Source organism: Melanostigma gelatinosum (genome assembly GCF_949748355.1).
Source record: "Melanostigma gelatinosum genome assembly, chromosome: 12".
NCBI classification, from domain to species: domain Eukaryota; kingdom Metazoa; phylum Chordata; class Actinopteri; order Perciformes; family Zoarcidae; genus Melanostigma; species Melanostigma gelatinosum.
The window spans coordinates 17,365,522-17,381,246 of NC_136645.1; the positions used below are offsets into that span (position 1 = coordinate 17,365,522).

The 15,725-nt window shown below is 42.5% G+C and overlaps 1 protein-coding gene across 2 annotated transcripts in view; it reads right to left on the reverse strand.

Moving 5' to 3' along the window:
• The window catches only part of macrod2 (mono-ADP ribosylhydrolase 2), a 381,154-nt gene that overhangs the window by 84,831 nt on the left and 280,598 nt on the right, over positions 1–15,725 (reverse strand). For both annotated transcript variants that reach the window (XM_079280386.1, XM_079280385.1), the window contains exon 7: positions 8,165–8,195. In XM_079280386.1, coding sequence (XP_079136512.1) covers positions 8,165–8,195 — 31 coding nt within the window. The remainder of the gene's footprint in view (positions 1–8,164; positions 8,196–15,725) is intronic.

A 15,725-nucleotide genomic window follows, 5' to 3' on the forward strand; every position in this document is an offset into this window, starting at 1 on the left:
CTTTGTTTCATCTGCTTTTTAAACGAAAGGTACATTTTCATTCATGTCTCCATGTCAGCCTGGTGAGTTAAGCCAAAGGGAAGATTCATCTTGAAACAGAATTCAAATATTTGATTTCTATGATCTTGGGCATGTAGGACCTTTGTTAATATGAAGAGAAAAAGAGACCCGACACTAATGTCTGATGCAACCAAGAGACAGAGTCTCTGGCGCCTCTCTTAGGCATATGTAAAACACCTTCATGAACACTTTTGCTTGACTGTGGCTGACTTTAAAGGAATATGGTTTTATGAATAGAAACCTGAGGAAAGTACACGTGGCTGCCTAATTCATCGTGAAACAGTTCCCACTTTACATCACAGACAACTCTGTCTTGACTCCGTGGAAGTTGGCAAGCAAAGATCATGTTTAGAAATACCCACTGCACTGGAATGTAGGGAAAACAAAATAAATATGCACTCTGTCCATTGCGCTCTCTTTTGCCAGCATGGCAACTATTTCATATCCTTAGAGTTGGCTTCCACAGCAAGCCTGAGTAGATGAGGTGTTTTGTTCTGGCGAGAGAGAGAGAGTGAGAAGTAGCTGCATCCCCTGATAAAGCGAGAAGAGGTAAGTCAACAATATGAATACAAGTCTGTGCTACGATACATTTCCATTCGGTGTTTGCAAATATATGGGTAGGCTGTCGGCACATAGTGCAGACCGACACCAGTTTTGTTTTTCCTGAGAAAGCTTGTATTGTGAAGAGGACACCACAACCTGCTGTTATTTTGGAGCCTTATTATCTATAGTGTTGTTGTGTTTTGTTTTTTCTTCCTTTGAACACTATTTTTGCAAGAGTATGTGGCCCGGGTTTGATAGACATATGCTGACAGAACTTTAGAAAAATATAAAGTGCAGCTTTTACTCCCCTTGAGGAAAGGATCGTATCATTGGTCCCACTTTGCTTCCCTCAGTTGCGGTTGGTCAAGTTCACATCTCAACACTAGTCATTCATTTTGATGAGCCGTCTAGCTTGAAGTAGCATATAGCCCGAGGCTGAGGTATCTGGCACTCTGAAATTCACCACAGGTGTTGAAAACATAAAGTCAGGAAATCTGCTATGGAAAATAAATAACCGGCAACAACAGAAACATAAAATGCCAATGTTTTTCTGTGTTTGAAATGTGTTTAAGAAAGATTTAGCATCTAATTTCTTTTTACAAGTATTGCCTGGAAACATCTTTAAAATATGTATGTAAAGAAATCTTCCTTTTAATAAAACATTGATAGGGTGCAGTGAGTGTCTGCTTGCTCTAAAGACCCATAACAGACAAGCATGATGGAATAATTCAAGAACAACATAACACAAAGTAGATTCGATGATTGCGGTTTTGGCAGCAGGAGGAAATCATTAGGTGCAGCACAGTTGAGGGCTGCTCTAGTTGAGGGCAGCAGCCCTGTGTGTTCATCTGAAAGGGGAGGGGGAAAGAGGGTTGTCACCCCATCAGGGCCCAGAGGAGAGGTGAGGTGACCCGGGGTGGAGGACAGAGTAGTGCCCCAGGACTCTAGGCGCCAAAGCGTGAGTGTCAAATGGCCCGGAGCTCCTCTCTACACCAACACCGGGACACGGCAGGGCTGTGACCATGACCGACTTTGCAGCCCGCAGAAGGAGACAGAGACAAAGAGCGATGGGAGGGTGCTGCGTAAGGAAGACAGGCAGAACAAGAGGTAGGAAGAAAGAGAGCAGCCTCCGTGGCACAACAGACGATGACCTTCCTTGGAAACATTCCATTTAGGTGATGCCATGCTTTGTCCTACATGCTATAATTAGCACCTGACATTTCAAAAAAACATTCTCAAGAGTGTTTCATATGCAAAAAGTTTAATGCTCAACCAAGTTTCTCAGAGGCCTAAATCTATTGTCCTGTGGGCTGGAAGTATTTTTACATTTGGCTTATCATCCATGAAAATGGTAGAGGAAGGCTATTGTTGAGTACAATGCACAGTGTGTGACTCAGTTAAATGGGCTACGAAGCTCCTGCTCCCTCCGAGCACACACTCTGCTATCCACTGATACAGCACATTGCTCCTATGTACCTTGAAATTCCCAACCCAGCTGGGCTAAGCTCCCTGTAGTAAACCCTAGGTCTTAAGATAAGGGGGGGGGGGGGGGGGGGGACTTGCCCAGGCCATCTCTGGCAAGCTAGCAGTGAGCCATCACTGTCGAGAGATAAGGTGCCATGAATGTCTCCAGCCTTCCTAATCCTGGACAGGGAGCCGGAGTATGATGCAGGCTGGTGGGAAATTTTTTTTAGCTGCTTGACACCTTTGATCTGGACAGTACAGTAGAATGGCAGCGTGGACATACCAGTAGAGCTTGGGTGGATTACATCCGCATATCTCCCACAGCCACCAGTCAGTGCAAAAACTCCTCCGTCAACAATCCTCAGATCTGTCACAGAGACAGATGAGCCAAAGGTGGAGGGTGAGCAGTGAGCAGTGAGATATTTGTCCTCAACAGTGGCATTGCCGTGTCGTGGGCCCCTGATTGTTTTGATGGGGATATAAATGCATGTGCGCTACGGCATCTGTCAGGTAAGTACCAGACTTAATGTTCATGTCCTTGCTTTTGCCTTGTGCCAGTGAGCTATCTGCTCGGTGCTTTGATGGATCTCAGCAGACGCCTCTTAAACTGTACAGCTCATTACAAGGCTTTTAGAAAGTGCCCTTTCAGCCCCAGCGTGGATGGGATCTCCACAAGGCTAAATTGTCCACAATGCATCTTGAAATGGGATTTTAATGTACGTTGCTTTGCTTGAACAAGTATTTCAGCCTGTGTGAGAGCATGTGTGTGTGTGTGAAAATGACGTGTGAGGGAGAAAAAGAACACCACAAGGGACGAGAGAATGTACGGGAGGTACAACGAGAGAGGAAGGGATACAAAAAGAGAACATGACCTCTCTAAGTCTCGGTAGTTGGACGCTTGGCACTGATCTTGTGAGACATTGAGAGGTTTCTCCTCTTCGGAAGGAATAATCCATTTAAACTGGGGTCGCATGGCTGTGATTGATGTGCAAGCAAGAGCAGCACTTAATAACCTCTACCATGCTGGGTGACCCTGTGGCCTACTGTGGGCACCAGTTTGTTTATGGGTGGTACCTCGGACACACTATCCCTGCAGAAATTCTGTTGTGGCTAATGGGCCGGACTGAGGGATTGGACTGTCAGCGCAGTGTGAGCCCTCATTTTTCTTTCCAGGCGTCTAAGGTACCCCCTGCTCACCCCTGCTACACCCAACCTCCCTGTTCTGCCATCATCTGTCAATGGTGACTGAGTCTCCTGGAATATGGAGGCGTGAGAGAGAGTGTCAATTAGCATTAGCTTTTCTGACAAATCTATTTTTCTCACCACAAGGGCCTTGGATAACTTGTTCCTGATTCCTCTCCGTCACAATGTTGGAGGCACAATATTTGTTTTTCTGCAACAATTCAAGTGTGAAAATGGGTCAAGTAGCTACATGTTCGTAAGTACAGTGGGTGCATGGCCATATTAAACTGTGGCTACTTGTATGTGTACTCTTCAGGGGCAGAGAGAAAGAGAGAGATCGGGATGACGTGCCTCTCACACTAAAAAGCTTTTGTTTACATTGCTGAAATAGAAGTTGACCTTAAAGGTTATCTGGAATGTACAGAAAACGTCAAACCGCCTGACAAGAGAGCAGGGCCCCTTTCAGAACATGGCAGTACTCAAGGGGCACAGGGAGGAGCCATATGAATAAGACCACAGCACGGTACTATACTATAGTTCCTTTGAAAGTCCCTCCTCTATTTGACCTCTGCTGTGTGAAGATCTTCAGTCTTAATCGGCAGTATTGTTCTGTGCAGATGCAGTTATGGGAAGCGCTAAGCGCTAAGCCATTTATTGAACAGGCTGTTTAATCCCCCTCTGCTGCATGCTTGGCTCTGCACAGTCTGCCCCCTTTGATGCGCGGGGCATCTGGTGGAGCGCTATGACGGGCTCCTACTGGCAATGCAGCACAGGGCACCGGAGTGAACGGCAATAAGCAGTGCCCTCGTCAACAACGTGGAGTAAAACAGTGTCCCTCTACCCCCTGCATGCATTTGGCCTGCCTTTGTGTCGCTACAATAGCGCGGTTTCACTCAAAAATGCTACATATCCATTTTGTAAATAGACCTGTATGTATCCATCACCCGACATTCTTCATTTTATGACTTTATGATCTGTAAAAGTGGTATCACTGTCAACACATTTAAATTTACTTGAACATTTACTTTCAAAGCAAAACCTTTTGCTTCTATCCATCATTTGAGTTCATTCACTGAGGATTTGCGATAGTTTCTAAGACTACAGAGTTCGAAACTGACAAGTCAGGCAAAAACAAGTCAATCACTAATGAGTCAGACACTAACGAGTCAATCACAAATGAGTCAGACACTAACGAGTCAATCACAAATGAGTCAGACACTAACGAGTCAATCACAAATGAGTCAGACACTAACGAGTTAGACATTAACGAGTCAGACATTAACGAGTCAGACACTAACGAGTCAATCCTAACAATTCAGACACTAATGAGTCGGACACTAACAAGTCAGACACCAACAAATCAATCACTGACATTTCCAACACAAACGAGTCAGACACTAACGAGTCAGAAACTAACGAGTCAGACACTAACGAGTCAGACACTAACAGCTCAATCACTAACGAGTCAGACACTAATGAGTCAGAAACTAACAAGTCAGACACTAACGAGTCAGACACTAACAGCTCAATCACTAACAAGTCAGACACTAACGAGTCAGACACTAATGAGTCAGAAACTAACAAGTCAGACACTAACGAGTCAGACACTAACAGCTCAATCACTAACAAGTCAGACACTAATGAGTCAGAAACTAACAAGTCAGACACTAACGAGTCAGACACTAACGAATCAGACAGTAACAAGTCAGACACTAACGAGTCAGACAGTAACAAGTCGGACACTGTAAAAAAAGGAGTAAAAAATGTGCTGTAGGAATGTATTTTGCAAGATAAGAAAATATTAAAAGAAATGACTTATCATCTCTGACTAAAAGTTGCAGTGAAACAAGGAAGGAAGGAAGGGAGGGAGAATGAGAGAAAAGGAGTGAGAAAGACTTTAAAACTTCTGCCTTTCTTATCATTAACACTTCAGTAATAGCCATTTTGAGATGTGCGCATTGATAGGTGGCAGAAACGGACAATATTGCAGAGAGAGATGGTGAGAGGAAATGATTGGGAGTTGCATATACGCAGTAACTGTGCGAATTGCAAAAGTGATGGGTGGAAAATGTTCAGTATCCCAAGAGGGAAAAGTTCTTCTCTGCAGCCCAGAGTATAATTATAAACATCTCGTGATGTATAAGCCTGAGGGCTCTCTTTAGTACACGCACTGGACTTAGCTAACAAGTGTATGCCATGCTGTGTATCACCATGCGTGGCCACTTGGACGATCTCAAACCCATTCACATGCATCGAAGTTTAAATGTGCCGACTGGGTATTTACGTATAGACTTGCAGCTGTATGGTGGTTCAATCTGTGCTGAATAGAACTGAAGTGCACCATAATTAGCTATTTATTTTTTTCCACTTACTCGATGTTAATAATGTGGTAGATGCTCTTTGCCCAGAAACTGGGGAGAAAATAAAATAGAAATAGTTGAAGGGAAGTTACTCTGTCACTGTGTGTTTATCGCTGGTTTAATCAGCATTTTGTTGAGTTCTGTAATCAGTAATTTGTTAATCAGTAAGTATATGTTGTGTGTTGAGAAAGGAGTAGTGATGCATGGAGAGTGCATAACTTTGTTCCGACATTTCAGAGAAAAACAGATGGAAGGTAGTAATTCACATGTGTGCAAAGAGGCTTTTAAAATACAGTGCAGTACTTTTTACAAATGAGTAGATCCTAACTTCACTGAAGTTTAGAGGCTTCCATGATCCTAAAGCATGCTCCCAGTCATGCTCTGGGATGCTGTTATTAGTATTTGCCTCTTTTAAGGTTGAAATCCTTGTTTAACCTCCTGCTTGTGGAAAGAGGAGTGCATGACTGCATTTCCAAAATGTGTTTCTTCAAACAATATATTACGTTTGGAAGTCAAACTCAAAATGAGGCGCATCCTTCAGCACGATGCAGTCATCTGTGGCTGAAATGAACAGCAAGCCAGATGGCAGGCGTTCAACTGTCAAGGATTTGTCACACATATCTATATATTTTTGCATTTTTATTTTTGTATTTTTTTCAACAGATTGCAGTTTTGATTTCACGTTGGGATGTGATTGGCTATTTGCATCATAGCAATTAGACGTGGTACGACGATGCGACTCACAGAGGCAAAGCTGTGCCATGCGTGATACTTGTGAAAAATCAAACAAAAATCAGATATGACTGACGCTTCGCTTGCATCTCGCAACTCAGCTGCGTGTACAGTTGAACAGCCCAGCATCAGGTCTTCATGAGCGGCCGTTCATTCAAATAACTCAACTGCGCTTATTTACACCATCAGTGCTAGAAAGTACACAACTAAATTGAAAACAGTAAAGTAACACCAAGGTATTATGTTTCTTTTTTTTAAAGGATGGCGACTTTGTTGTGAACAAAACCCCAAACACAATTACACAAGTGTGAGATATCACAACAATATTATGTCTGATGTAAACCTTATGTGGAGTAAGCACAGCGCAGAAAACATAGCTCAGAAACATACGCAGGGTGGGAAAAACAAGCAACACATAACGTGATATGAATTGTCAAAGCATCTGAGCAGAATTAGGGCCACAGAGCAGCGTCCAGCCGTCTGGGTTGTTCAGTGTTTGAGACGTAGATTACATTATTCTCTCTGAAGCTCTATCCAGCTCTTTCAGTGACGGATAAGTAAACCCATAAAGCATTTAGCTTTGGTGACTGGAGAGTTCACTTTGGTGTTTTTAACAACACATCGGGCCCAGTTGCATGATCATCCTTGTATATGAACTGTACATTGCAACATGTTTGGAACAGTGTGTGCACCATAGGGAGCACCTGGTCTTGTAAAACGGTCTTACTTACCGTGGTTGTAATATGTTCATTGAGAGTGATCAGAGCACCCAAAGACTCTCACGAGATGACTGGCCAAACAATTACAGATCCCTGGTCAGGTTTAACAGTTACAAGCTCACATTGGCCTTTTTTTTAAAACAATGGCAAAAGAACCGTGGTTCACTAAATATTCATCTTGGTCATTTGAGAGTATATTCAATGCAAATATGTCTTGTACAAACAGCAGAGTTGAGACTGCTTTCATAGAACCGAATTGCTGCTGACTTGTTATTGACAGCGAATGAAAATTAGCATGTTTATTCATCCTTACATATTTGGCACCCACTGTAATTATTAGAGCGTGTGTGCAAATTCAATGAATGGCGTCTACTGTAGTCAGAAGAGTGAGAAAATAATGATGTCTCCCCAGCAGAGGCAGTTTACTATCTTATATAAACTCCAGTTGTTTCTCTGCATCTAGCATCATTTGCCGTCACAACTTCAAAGCCTGTTTATATCGCCAAGTTTGGCATGTTTTCAACGTTACTTTGTTTAAGTCTAATTAGCACAACAGCTCTTTGCCAGCGATGCCTTGCTGCGTATCAGGCCTGGTCCCATGAGGGAGCACAAGCATTGTTCGGGGTCTACATTTTCTTCACCTCATACTAGCTCGTGTCTTTGTGCAGCACGGAGTAAGGTGAACTTGTTGGTATGTTACAACAAACTGTGTTCTTATTCAAAGACAAAGCCTGTACCACCCTCTGCTTGATGTAGAATGTTGAATATAATATAGTATAATTATTTGTCCCCTTGGGGAAATTCATTTTTTCACTTTTCTTGATTTACACACACACACACAACAAATGTAGAGATATGTCAGAATGATGGGCCACAGCGCAGCACTTCAAGCAGCTAGGGGTTGGTTCAGTGCATTGCTCACATGCCCAGGAGGTGAACTAGCAACTCTCCAGCTGCCAGTCCACACTCAGTATTTGGTCTGTTCAGGGACTTCAACTGGCTACCCTCAGGTTCCTAAGCCAAGTCCCTACGACTAAGATCGTGTGTGCAGACTGTTATGATGATAACATATGAAGTAAAGAAAATAAGAAGGATTCAGCTTACCATAGATGCCTGTGGATATACATGGGAAGGCCTGTGCGGAAAAAGAAAAAGTTAAAAACATATTCACATGGATGGAAAAAAATGACAAAACAGCAGAAACTTTTATCCATCTCATTGAGCACTCGCACTACATCTACATTAAACTGTAGCCATTGAAGCACACCTACTGTTTACCATTGTATTGTTTGTTGTGTACCTCGACTGCTTCACTTGCTCATTCCCAAGAGGAGCAAATTACACTGCCATCGGCACAAATCCCTGCAACGCTAACGCAGAACTGTATTGTAAATCAGCTTCAAACACGCACTCACACACACACACACACACACACACACACACACACACACACACACACACACACACACACACACACACACACACACACACACACACACACACACACACACACACACACACACACACACACACACACACACACAATGCACTTTTCTCTTAACTTCCATCAACAGGCACATTACATCCATCCTGGACACAAACACATACACACTTTAGGCTGATTATCACGATCACACCGCAGCACTAAAGAGGCTGTTGGACTGTTGGAAATCTTATCGTGCTCGGTTGCACCAATGATCATGATGGCCCATTAGTACTTATTGCCCATGCTTGATGTCCATAACAGTGATATTTGCATATGTTGCTTGAGGGAACGGTGGATCAGACTCATGTGAATTCAAAAGGTAGGCGTAGGGCTGGGCGATATGGCCTAAAAAAAAAATCTCCGATTTTTTTACAAAAAATCCGATTCACGATTTAAATCGATTTTTTTCCCCCAAAATTTTTTGCAGATGACAGAAGCTGTTGAAAACAATTTTTTCTTTTATTTTGTGATGATTTTCCCAAGTAGGTTGATAAAAATAAAGTGCAAACAAAACCTGAACATTGTAGAAAGGTGCCTGTAGTATACAAAAAGTATTTGGTCACTCTTTTGTTTGCCTGAATCATTTAAATATAAAATTAAATTAAACATAACATTAAATGGCATTAAATAGTAGCCTTCCATTGTAAACAACTGTGCAAATGTAACTTTTTACAGTAAGCTTTTCTAACTGAATACACTGATACAAACACAGCATGAAATAAAATGTATATGACCCTTTAACATTCACATTTTCAAAAGTGCAACATCTGATCTAACATCAACATAACATATTTTGCACAGTAAATAAGTGCATGTAAACAAAATCAAGTGCATTCACAACATAACCAACAGTATTAAACAGTAGTGCATGTTTTTTCTAAATATTTTTTGCCAGGAAGACAAGCCTGTCTACTACCTCTGGCTTCAGGCATGCACGGTGGCATGTAACAATGCCCCCCCCCCCACACACTGAAAAGCCTCTCAGAGGGGGCACTTGTAGCTGGCACAGAGAGGTATTTCTTTGCTAAAGTACTTAGCCTTGGAAAGTTAAGTTGGTGACGCTTCCACCAGTCAAGTGGATCGGTGTCTGGGTCAACCTGCTGGACCACAGGTCAGTTGTTGCGGAGTAGAATGACATCCCCTCCAGCTCCGCAGAGATCCTTTGGCGTGTACTATTGTACAGCCGAGGCAAGGCAACGTCAGAAAAATGTTTACGGCTTGGTAGCACGTACCTGGGGTCCAAAGCTTTGAGACGGTGAATAAACCCCGGCTTTTCCACGGTGTATATGGGCACCATATCTTTTGCGATATACATCGCGACTGCATCCGTGATGGCTTTCCACCGGGCACTCTTCTTCTCATGCGGAGTACAGTTGGTGAATGTCTCCAAAATGCTGGGTTGTTGTTGTGAGGTGGCGGCGGCGGCGGCCAGCAGTGAAGCTGCTGGCCGCCATTGTTTTAGTTTGTAAACAATGCGCGCGCACTCTACTACGGGAACCCAACGGGGGGGAGGGGTGGGGGCGATTTTCTCGATTTTCAATAAAACACATCGCCTTAAAGCACACATTCGAATTAATCGATTAAATCGATTTATCGCCCAGCCCTAGGTAGGCGTAGAGTTTGCTGCCTGATAATCTCCAGCACTTCAATCTCACAATGAGGACGATTGATCCTGTCTGTCGCCTGCAGCCCAAACGCACACACAGGCCTTCTCTTCCACCGATGCCTCAACCAAGGACTGAGGCTGCTTCTCACACAAAATGTCGTTTCAGCCTTTTGATGTACGTCTTTAATTTAAATGACGTTAGAGAGACAGCTTTCATTCTGTGTCAATGCAAACTCAGCTGGGTCTCAATGACAACAAGGACATCACAGCCGGAGGCTTTTCAGTTCATTTCATTCAAATGATGAGAAAACTAAAGACAAAATCACAAAGCCGTTGTTGCCCCATTTGGATCAATAGCAGAAATCAATGCTATCCCACCAAGCACCAACAGCAGCTAAGGACACATTCACAAAACGATACAGACATGCAGAGAATCAGGATGTGAATATTTTCATAAGCTTAAGAGCAAAAACCTACAAGTATTTATGGCTGTCTTTTCCAAAAAGATTATAAAAAGTAACCACCTTGTAATAGTTCTTGCTTTGGAGCACTTTGCAGCAGACATATTATTCAAGCATGGCTTCATAGCTGAAAATAGTTTCATTATTCTTTACTTCTGTGAGCAAATATATTATGATGCATAGGCCTCGCTGTAAGCTTCCCTATTTCACATTCATCTTTTTAAGTATATTTATAAACAGTAAAGAGAAAGGATTTTTTCCAAAGGTCCTATTTGTCCTCAAAAGACGCTGAATACGTGCTTTAGTTCCTGCATTCATCAAGAGGCGTGTCCACAACATTAATATAATAAGATGACAAACGGGCGGAAAAAAGGTGGGAAATTTCTGCTAGCAGCTCACAACTGGATGAATATAACACAACAAAACACCACAGAGATTCATCAAAGAACAACACACGTGTCAAATTCTCTCCATGCCAAAACTCAGCCCAACAGTTTGTTTTGCCACACTGACCCTGTCAAGTTGTATTTAGGAACATGCTGTTGCTAGTAGAAGTGCCAAGATCACTTCATTTAAGGAGTGAAAACACAATGAATAGATCTGAAAGATAAACACACGTCTGCTCGTAAGATGATTATACAAACATGTCAGAGCTCCATTCTGGGGAGTCTTTTCACATGAAAGAAGAAATGAATGCACTTCACATATTTTGCAAGTAAATAATTGATTAAAAAACTGATAAAATATGTAGGCCCTTTTCTCTGAAGCAGCACAACCTTTGACACCCTCTTTGAAAAGCAATGGTCTGTTTGTCCTCGCTTCATGCGGAGAGGAATGAGTCTCTGTTTGTGCTCTTATTTACCCATTTTCAGGTCCCGCCTGTCAAGGTGAATCTTTCTTCTGTCGGATGATTTAAATATTTTACTGACGCTTTGACCTTTCCAGATGACTGTCTGGGTCTGACACAAACCACAGATGATGAAGCGAGGAGAAGCATGGACATGTTCAGTCCAGTGCCAAGTGCTGTCCATGGCACATATTGAGACTTGAGGACACAAAATGGTGAAATAAACCGATGGTATCAGAAAGAAATCATAACTGAGTGCGAATCGGATGTTTGATTTTAAGAAATTTGTATATGAAAATCTCAAAGGATGTCCAAATGAATAACAATGTACAATGAAATTCAGTGCCAATTCTACATTTGGCAACAGTCAATACAAACAGGAATCAAGTTTTACTCCAGCAGGGGGGAATCTATTGAAGCCGTGTAATAATAAGGAGGAGGTCGACTGATTTTAATCTTCAGACAAGAAGAGCATTATTTCCCGTCGATGCCGCCAGCCAGTCTCAGCTGCCAAACTGATCCCGAGCCAGTAGCCTCATTATCTTCTCTCAGCTGGAAGGCCGCGATGTCGCTCTCCTCAACTTGAACTTCTGCTCGGATGGCAACTACACCTCAACACATCTGTAGCAACGACACGCCATCAGCATAATCAATGAAAATCTTATCAGTTCTCTGGCTGAGCCGAGGAAGGGTTATTGATCTTTCGGGTGTGAAAATGCATTGTGTAATCACTTAACAGGATGCTGTAAAGACTTGACACCTTTGTTAAACACGCACGTGTCACAGACTTGTTTAAAGGACGGTTATTGCAAAAAGGGAAGACACGTAGATATCCAATACAACTGTAAAGCCTGGAGAGCATGTCGGCAGACACACTTCTAAAATATGCACCCATTATTAATTCATTATTAATTACCAATAAATAAATATCAACATGCCAATATTACTTATGAGCTTCTATAAGTTGTTAAAATCACTAAAAGCCTCAGCTGTTGATCAACTAAAACGTCCCTAAAGTCCAGGTGAGAGGAGGGAGAATGTTTACTGCGCATTTATTCCCACGCAGAGTCGATGAGTGTTGGCGGTCGGTCCTCAATGGAACTGTTAAATCAAACACAGCTTTAGCTCTTTTAGAGACAGGAAACTAACGAGTCTTTTAATTTGTTAAAGCCGCATAAAAGCCAAGAACACTACAAGTGGATGCAACAAAGACGCGCGACACTGTAAGACGAGATAAGCCTAATTCTCTTTCTTCCACCGCGTCAAGTCTGGGCCACCGTAGAAGCTATTGTGATAGTTGTTAGCGTGCATACCTGTAAACCTGCTTACATGGTATAAGGTCCAGTGTTAATTAGGACAGTCAGCGGTATATGTGACCTATGAGACGTGGTTCCGGTTGTTATTTCTATCTCTGGCTGCTCATTAGCAGTGAGTCAGCATGTTCGCGGGAGGCTGTGCCTGACATGTTGACTTGTTGCTGATTTTATTTGCTGAGGGAGTGTTCAGAAATTGGTCACCAGGGAAATTATTCTGTTGCTCGGGCTCCTCCCTAATCTATCACATCACTTTAAAGTGGAGCACCTTTCCTCTGCGCATGTATTCAGCTCACAGTACATTAAGTGGCTACAGTGATCTCCGTTGGAAAAACTCAACTTCTGTTACATTCATGCATCCGCTTAATGAAGCGTTGATTATAATTCACATGCATTTACTGTAATATTTCAGTATTTAAATGTTTATAATTGACACAACCACCCCTGCTTATTAAAACAATGATTTATTCACCTCAAAGTGTGACGAGAGTTTTGCAAAGACAGTGCTCATAAAACTAAGTCACTTTGATTCCACTGAGGGCACGGTAGCCTGCAGCTTTCAGTCATTTGTTAAGCAGCAGGAAATGACACCGTAAAGATGGCTCAACCTGCGGCAAATAGCGGCTGCCCTGCTGTAGCTGTCACCTTCCCACGAGCGGACAGGTAGAGGTAAGAAACCCATGCACGGGCACAGGGACCGCAGGACTGCCGGGGGAGCACCTCGTCTCGGCTGAGTAAATAGCACTGGACACGGGGTGCTGCCCCCTCTAGCTTGAAGCCTCCAAGCCTGTTTGCAGACGGAAGCTCTGCTTATAAATCACGGCAGCGAGGGGAGACCTTGTGCAAATGCGACCACAAGTATGTTATTATTCACCACTGTTGCCAGTACAGTGTGGGCTAGTATCAGTATCACAACATGAAGCCAAGAGAATCTTCTTTGTTGTCTGCTGTAATTCTTTAAGCATGTGGGTCATGCCTGGCGTCTGTCTGACTGCGCTACCTGCTGCTGCTGCTGGGAAGAGCACGTCACGGTTACAGATCAGGATATTCAAATATGACACATTAACACCCTTTTATTCTGCATAATACCGCACTCCATATTCTCATGTGAGAGCTGATTGTTTGAGTGTCATTGTGCTAAATGGAGGATGGAGAAATGCAGAGGGTGAGAAACCTGGAGCCTAATGACCCGAGTCCCACCACCCGTTTTTATATCTGCCGTGATCAAGTAGAACTATTATCACAATGATATCTGAGTGTCCATTAAGGACTCAGCACCACTGGCTGTGTTTACATGCAGGGTCTCACTTACTGGGCCATACGACTCTGGACAAACATCTTATTAAGGATAAGATGTTTGCATGCAACTCGGCTGATGGAGTCTGTGTTGTTATGAATGAACCAAAACAGAGCATTCTTGTCCTCCTCTACGGTCCTGTCTGCAATGAAGTATGAAAATGTGTCCTCAAGCAACAGTAGGTAACGTCTCATACAGAGGAAAGAAATGTCAACCCAGACAATAGAAATTGTAAATAATCCTGAACACAATGTTTTTGTTGACTTCAAAATGTATGTGTCGTGGTGTGCGAGTCTGCACGATGAAGTTGAATATGAATCATTTCACAGAAAGATTACTGAAATAAGGATTATCAGAGCGTGTTGTGCATGTAAACAAGCGATATGTTGGTAATGTGCACGATTTGATAAATAGTAAGAGATGATTGTAATAATAAAAAAAAGCCTGATGGCTGCATTAAGATACATTAATGCAGGGATGTCAAACTCATCTCCACTCTGGGCCACATCAGCATCACGGTCGCCCTCAAAGGGCCGGTTGTAACTGTAAGACTGTACAACTAACTTCTCCCGAACATATTGTTAAATAACTCTCTCTGCATTTGATTATTGTTTATTCAAGTGTACAAATATTGTACATGCAGTTATATAAATGTAAAATTATATTTAAACACATTTCTGTTGTTATAACATAAATCGTTTTAATTGAGGGTTAAGAAACCCACATGACTCTATCAAAGATCAAACTATTAAAGAAAATAACAAAGACAAATATCAAACACAAGTTCTGACATTAACTTTGTTCAAAGCTGTTTGTGTCACCTCTCTGCATCACTAATGTTCCTCCCTGTCGTCGTCCTGTGCATGGCAGCTACATCCAAGAGCTGCTCACTGAGAGTCAGGTCTGATGAACATGATAGATGATGTATCCGTGTTGTCTGTGCTTTCATCAACAGTTAATGAAGAAGACGAGTACCTGCTCGTCTCTTAGCTAGCTGTGTTGTTAGATTGCTGCTAGTTCATGAACTCGGTCTGCGATGGTGTTTCTTCACAAACTGACATTTGTAAAAGTCTGTATCTGGTCGGAGCTCTGCTCACATACCTTCAGCATGCACTGGGCTGTAGCTGTGTAAATATATTCTGCTGTGATTGCAGTCTGCCTTTTAATTCTTGGACAGTTTGATGTTTTTCTTGGAGGCTAAATTTAGCTCCGTGTTTGGTGTCAAAATGCCGACGTGAATTATATCCTTCATCACCGACACGCCTCATAACACAGAAGACAGACCCGTTGTTCTCCTTGAAGCACAAACATGTGTTCGCTTTCACATCTTTCATTACATTTTCTTCCCTCTGCATCAATTTTTCTCTTCGTGGACATTTTGGGATTATTTGTCGATCTTTTTCAATCGTTGGAAAACCTCTTTTCAGGCTGTTGCCTCTCCTGTCCACCTGTTGTGATAGTTGTAATGTCGGTACACAGACAACATGCTATCTCATCATTTCAACTATCTATCTCATAATTTCGACCATGGGGATACTTTTATTTTCAAGTCTAACTTTTAATTTTTTTCTCCAAAATTAAAAAAAAAAAATTTGTTTTTTTTTGCTGGCGGATTCGCGGGCCACATAAAATGACGTGGCGGACCAGATTCGGCC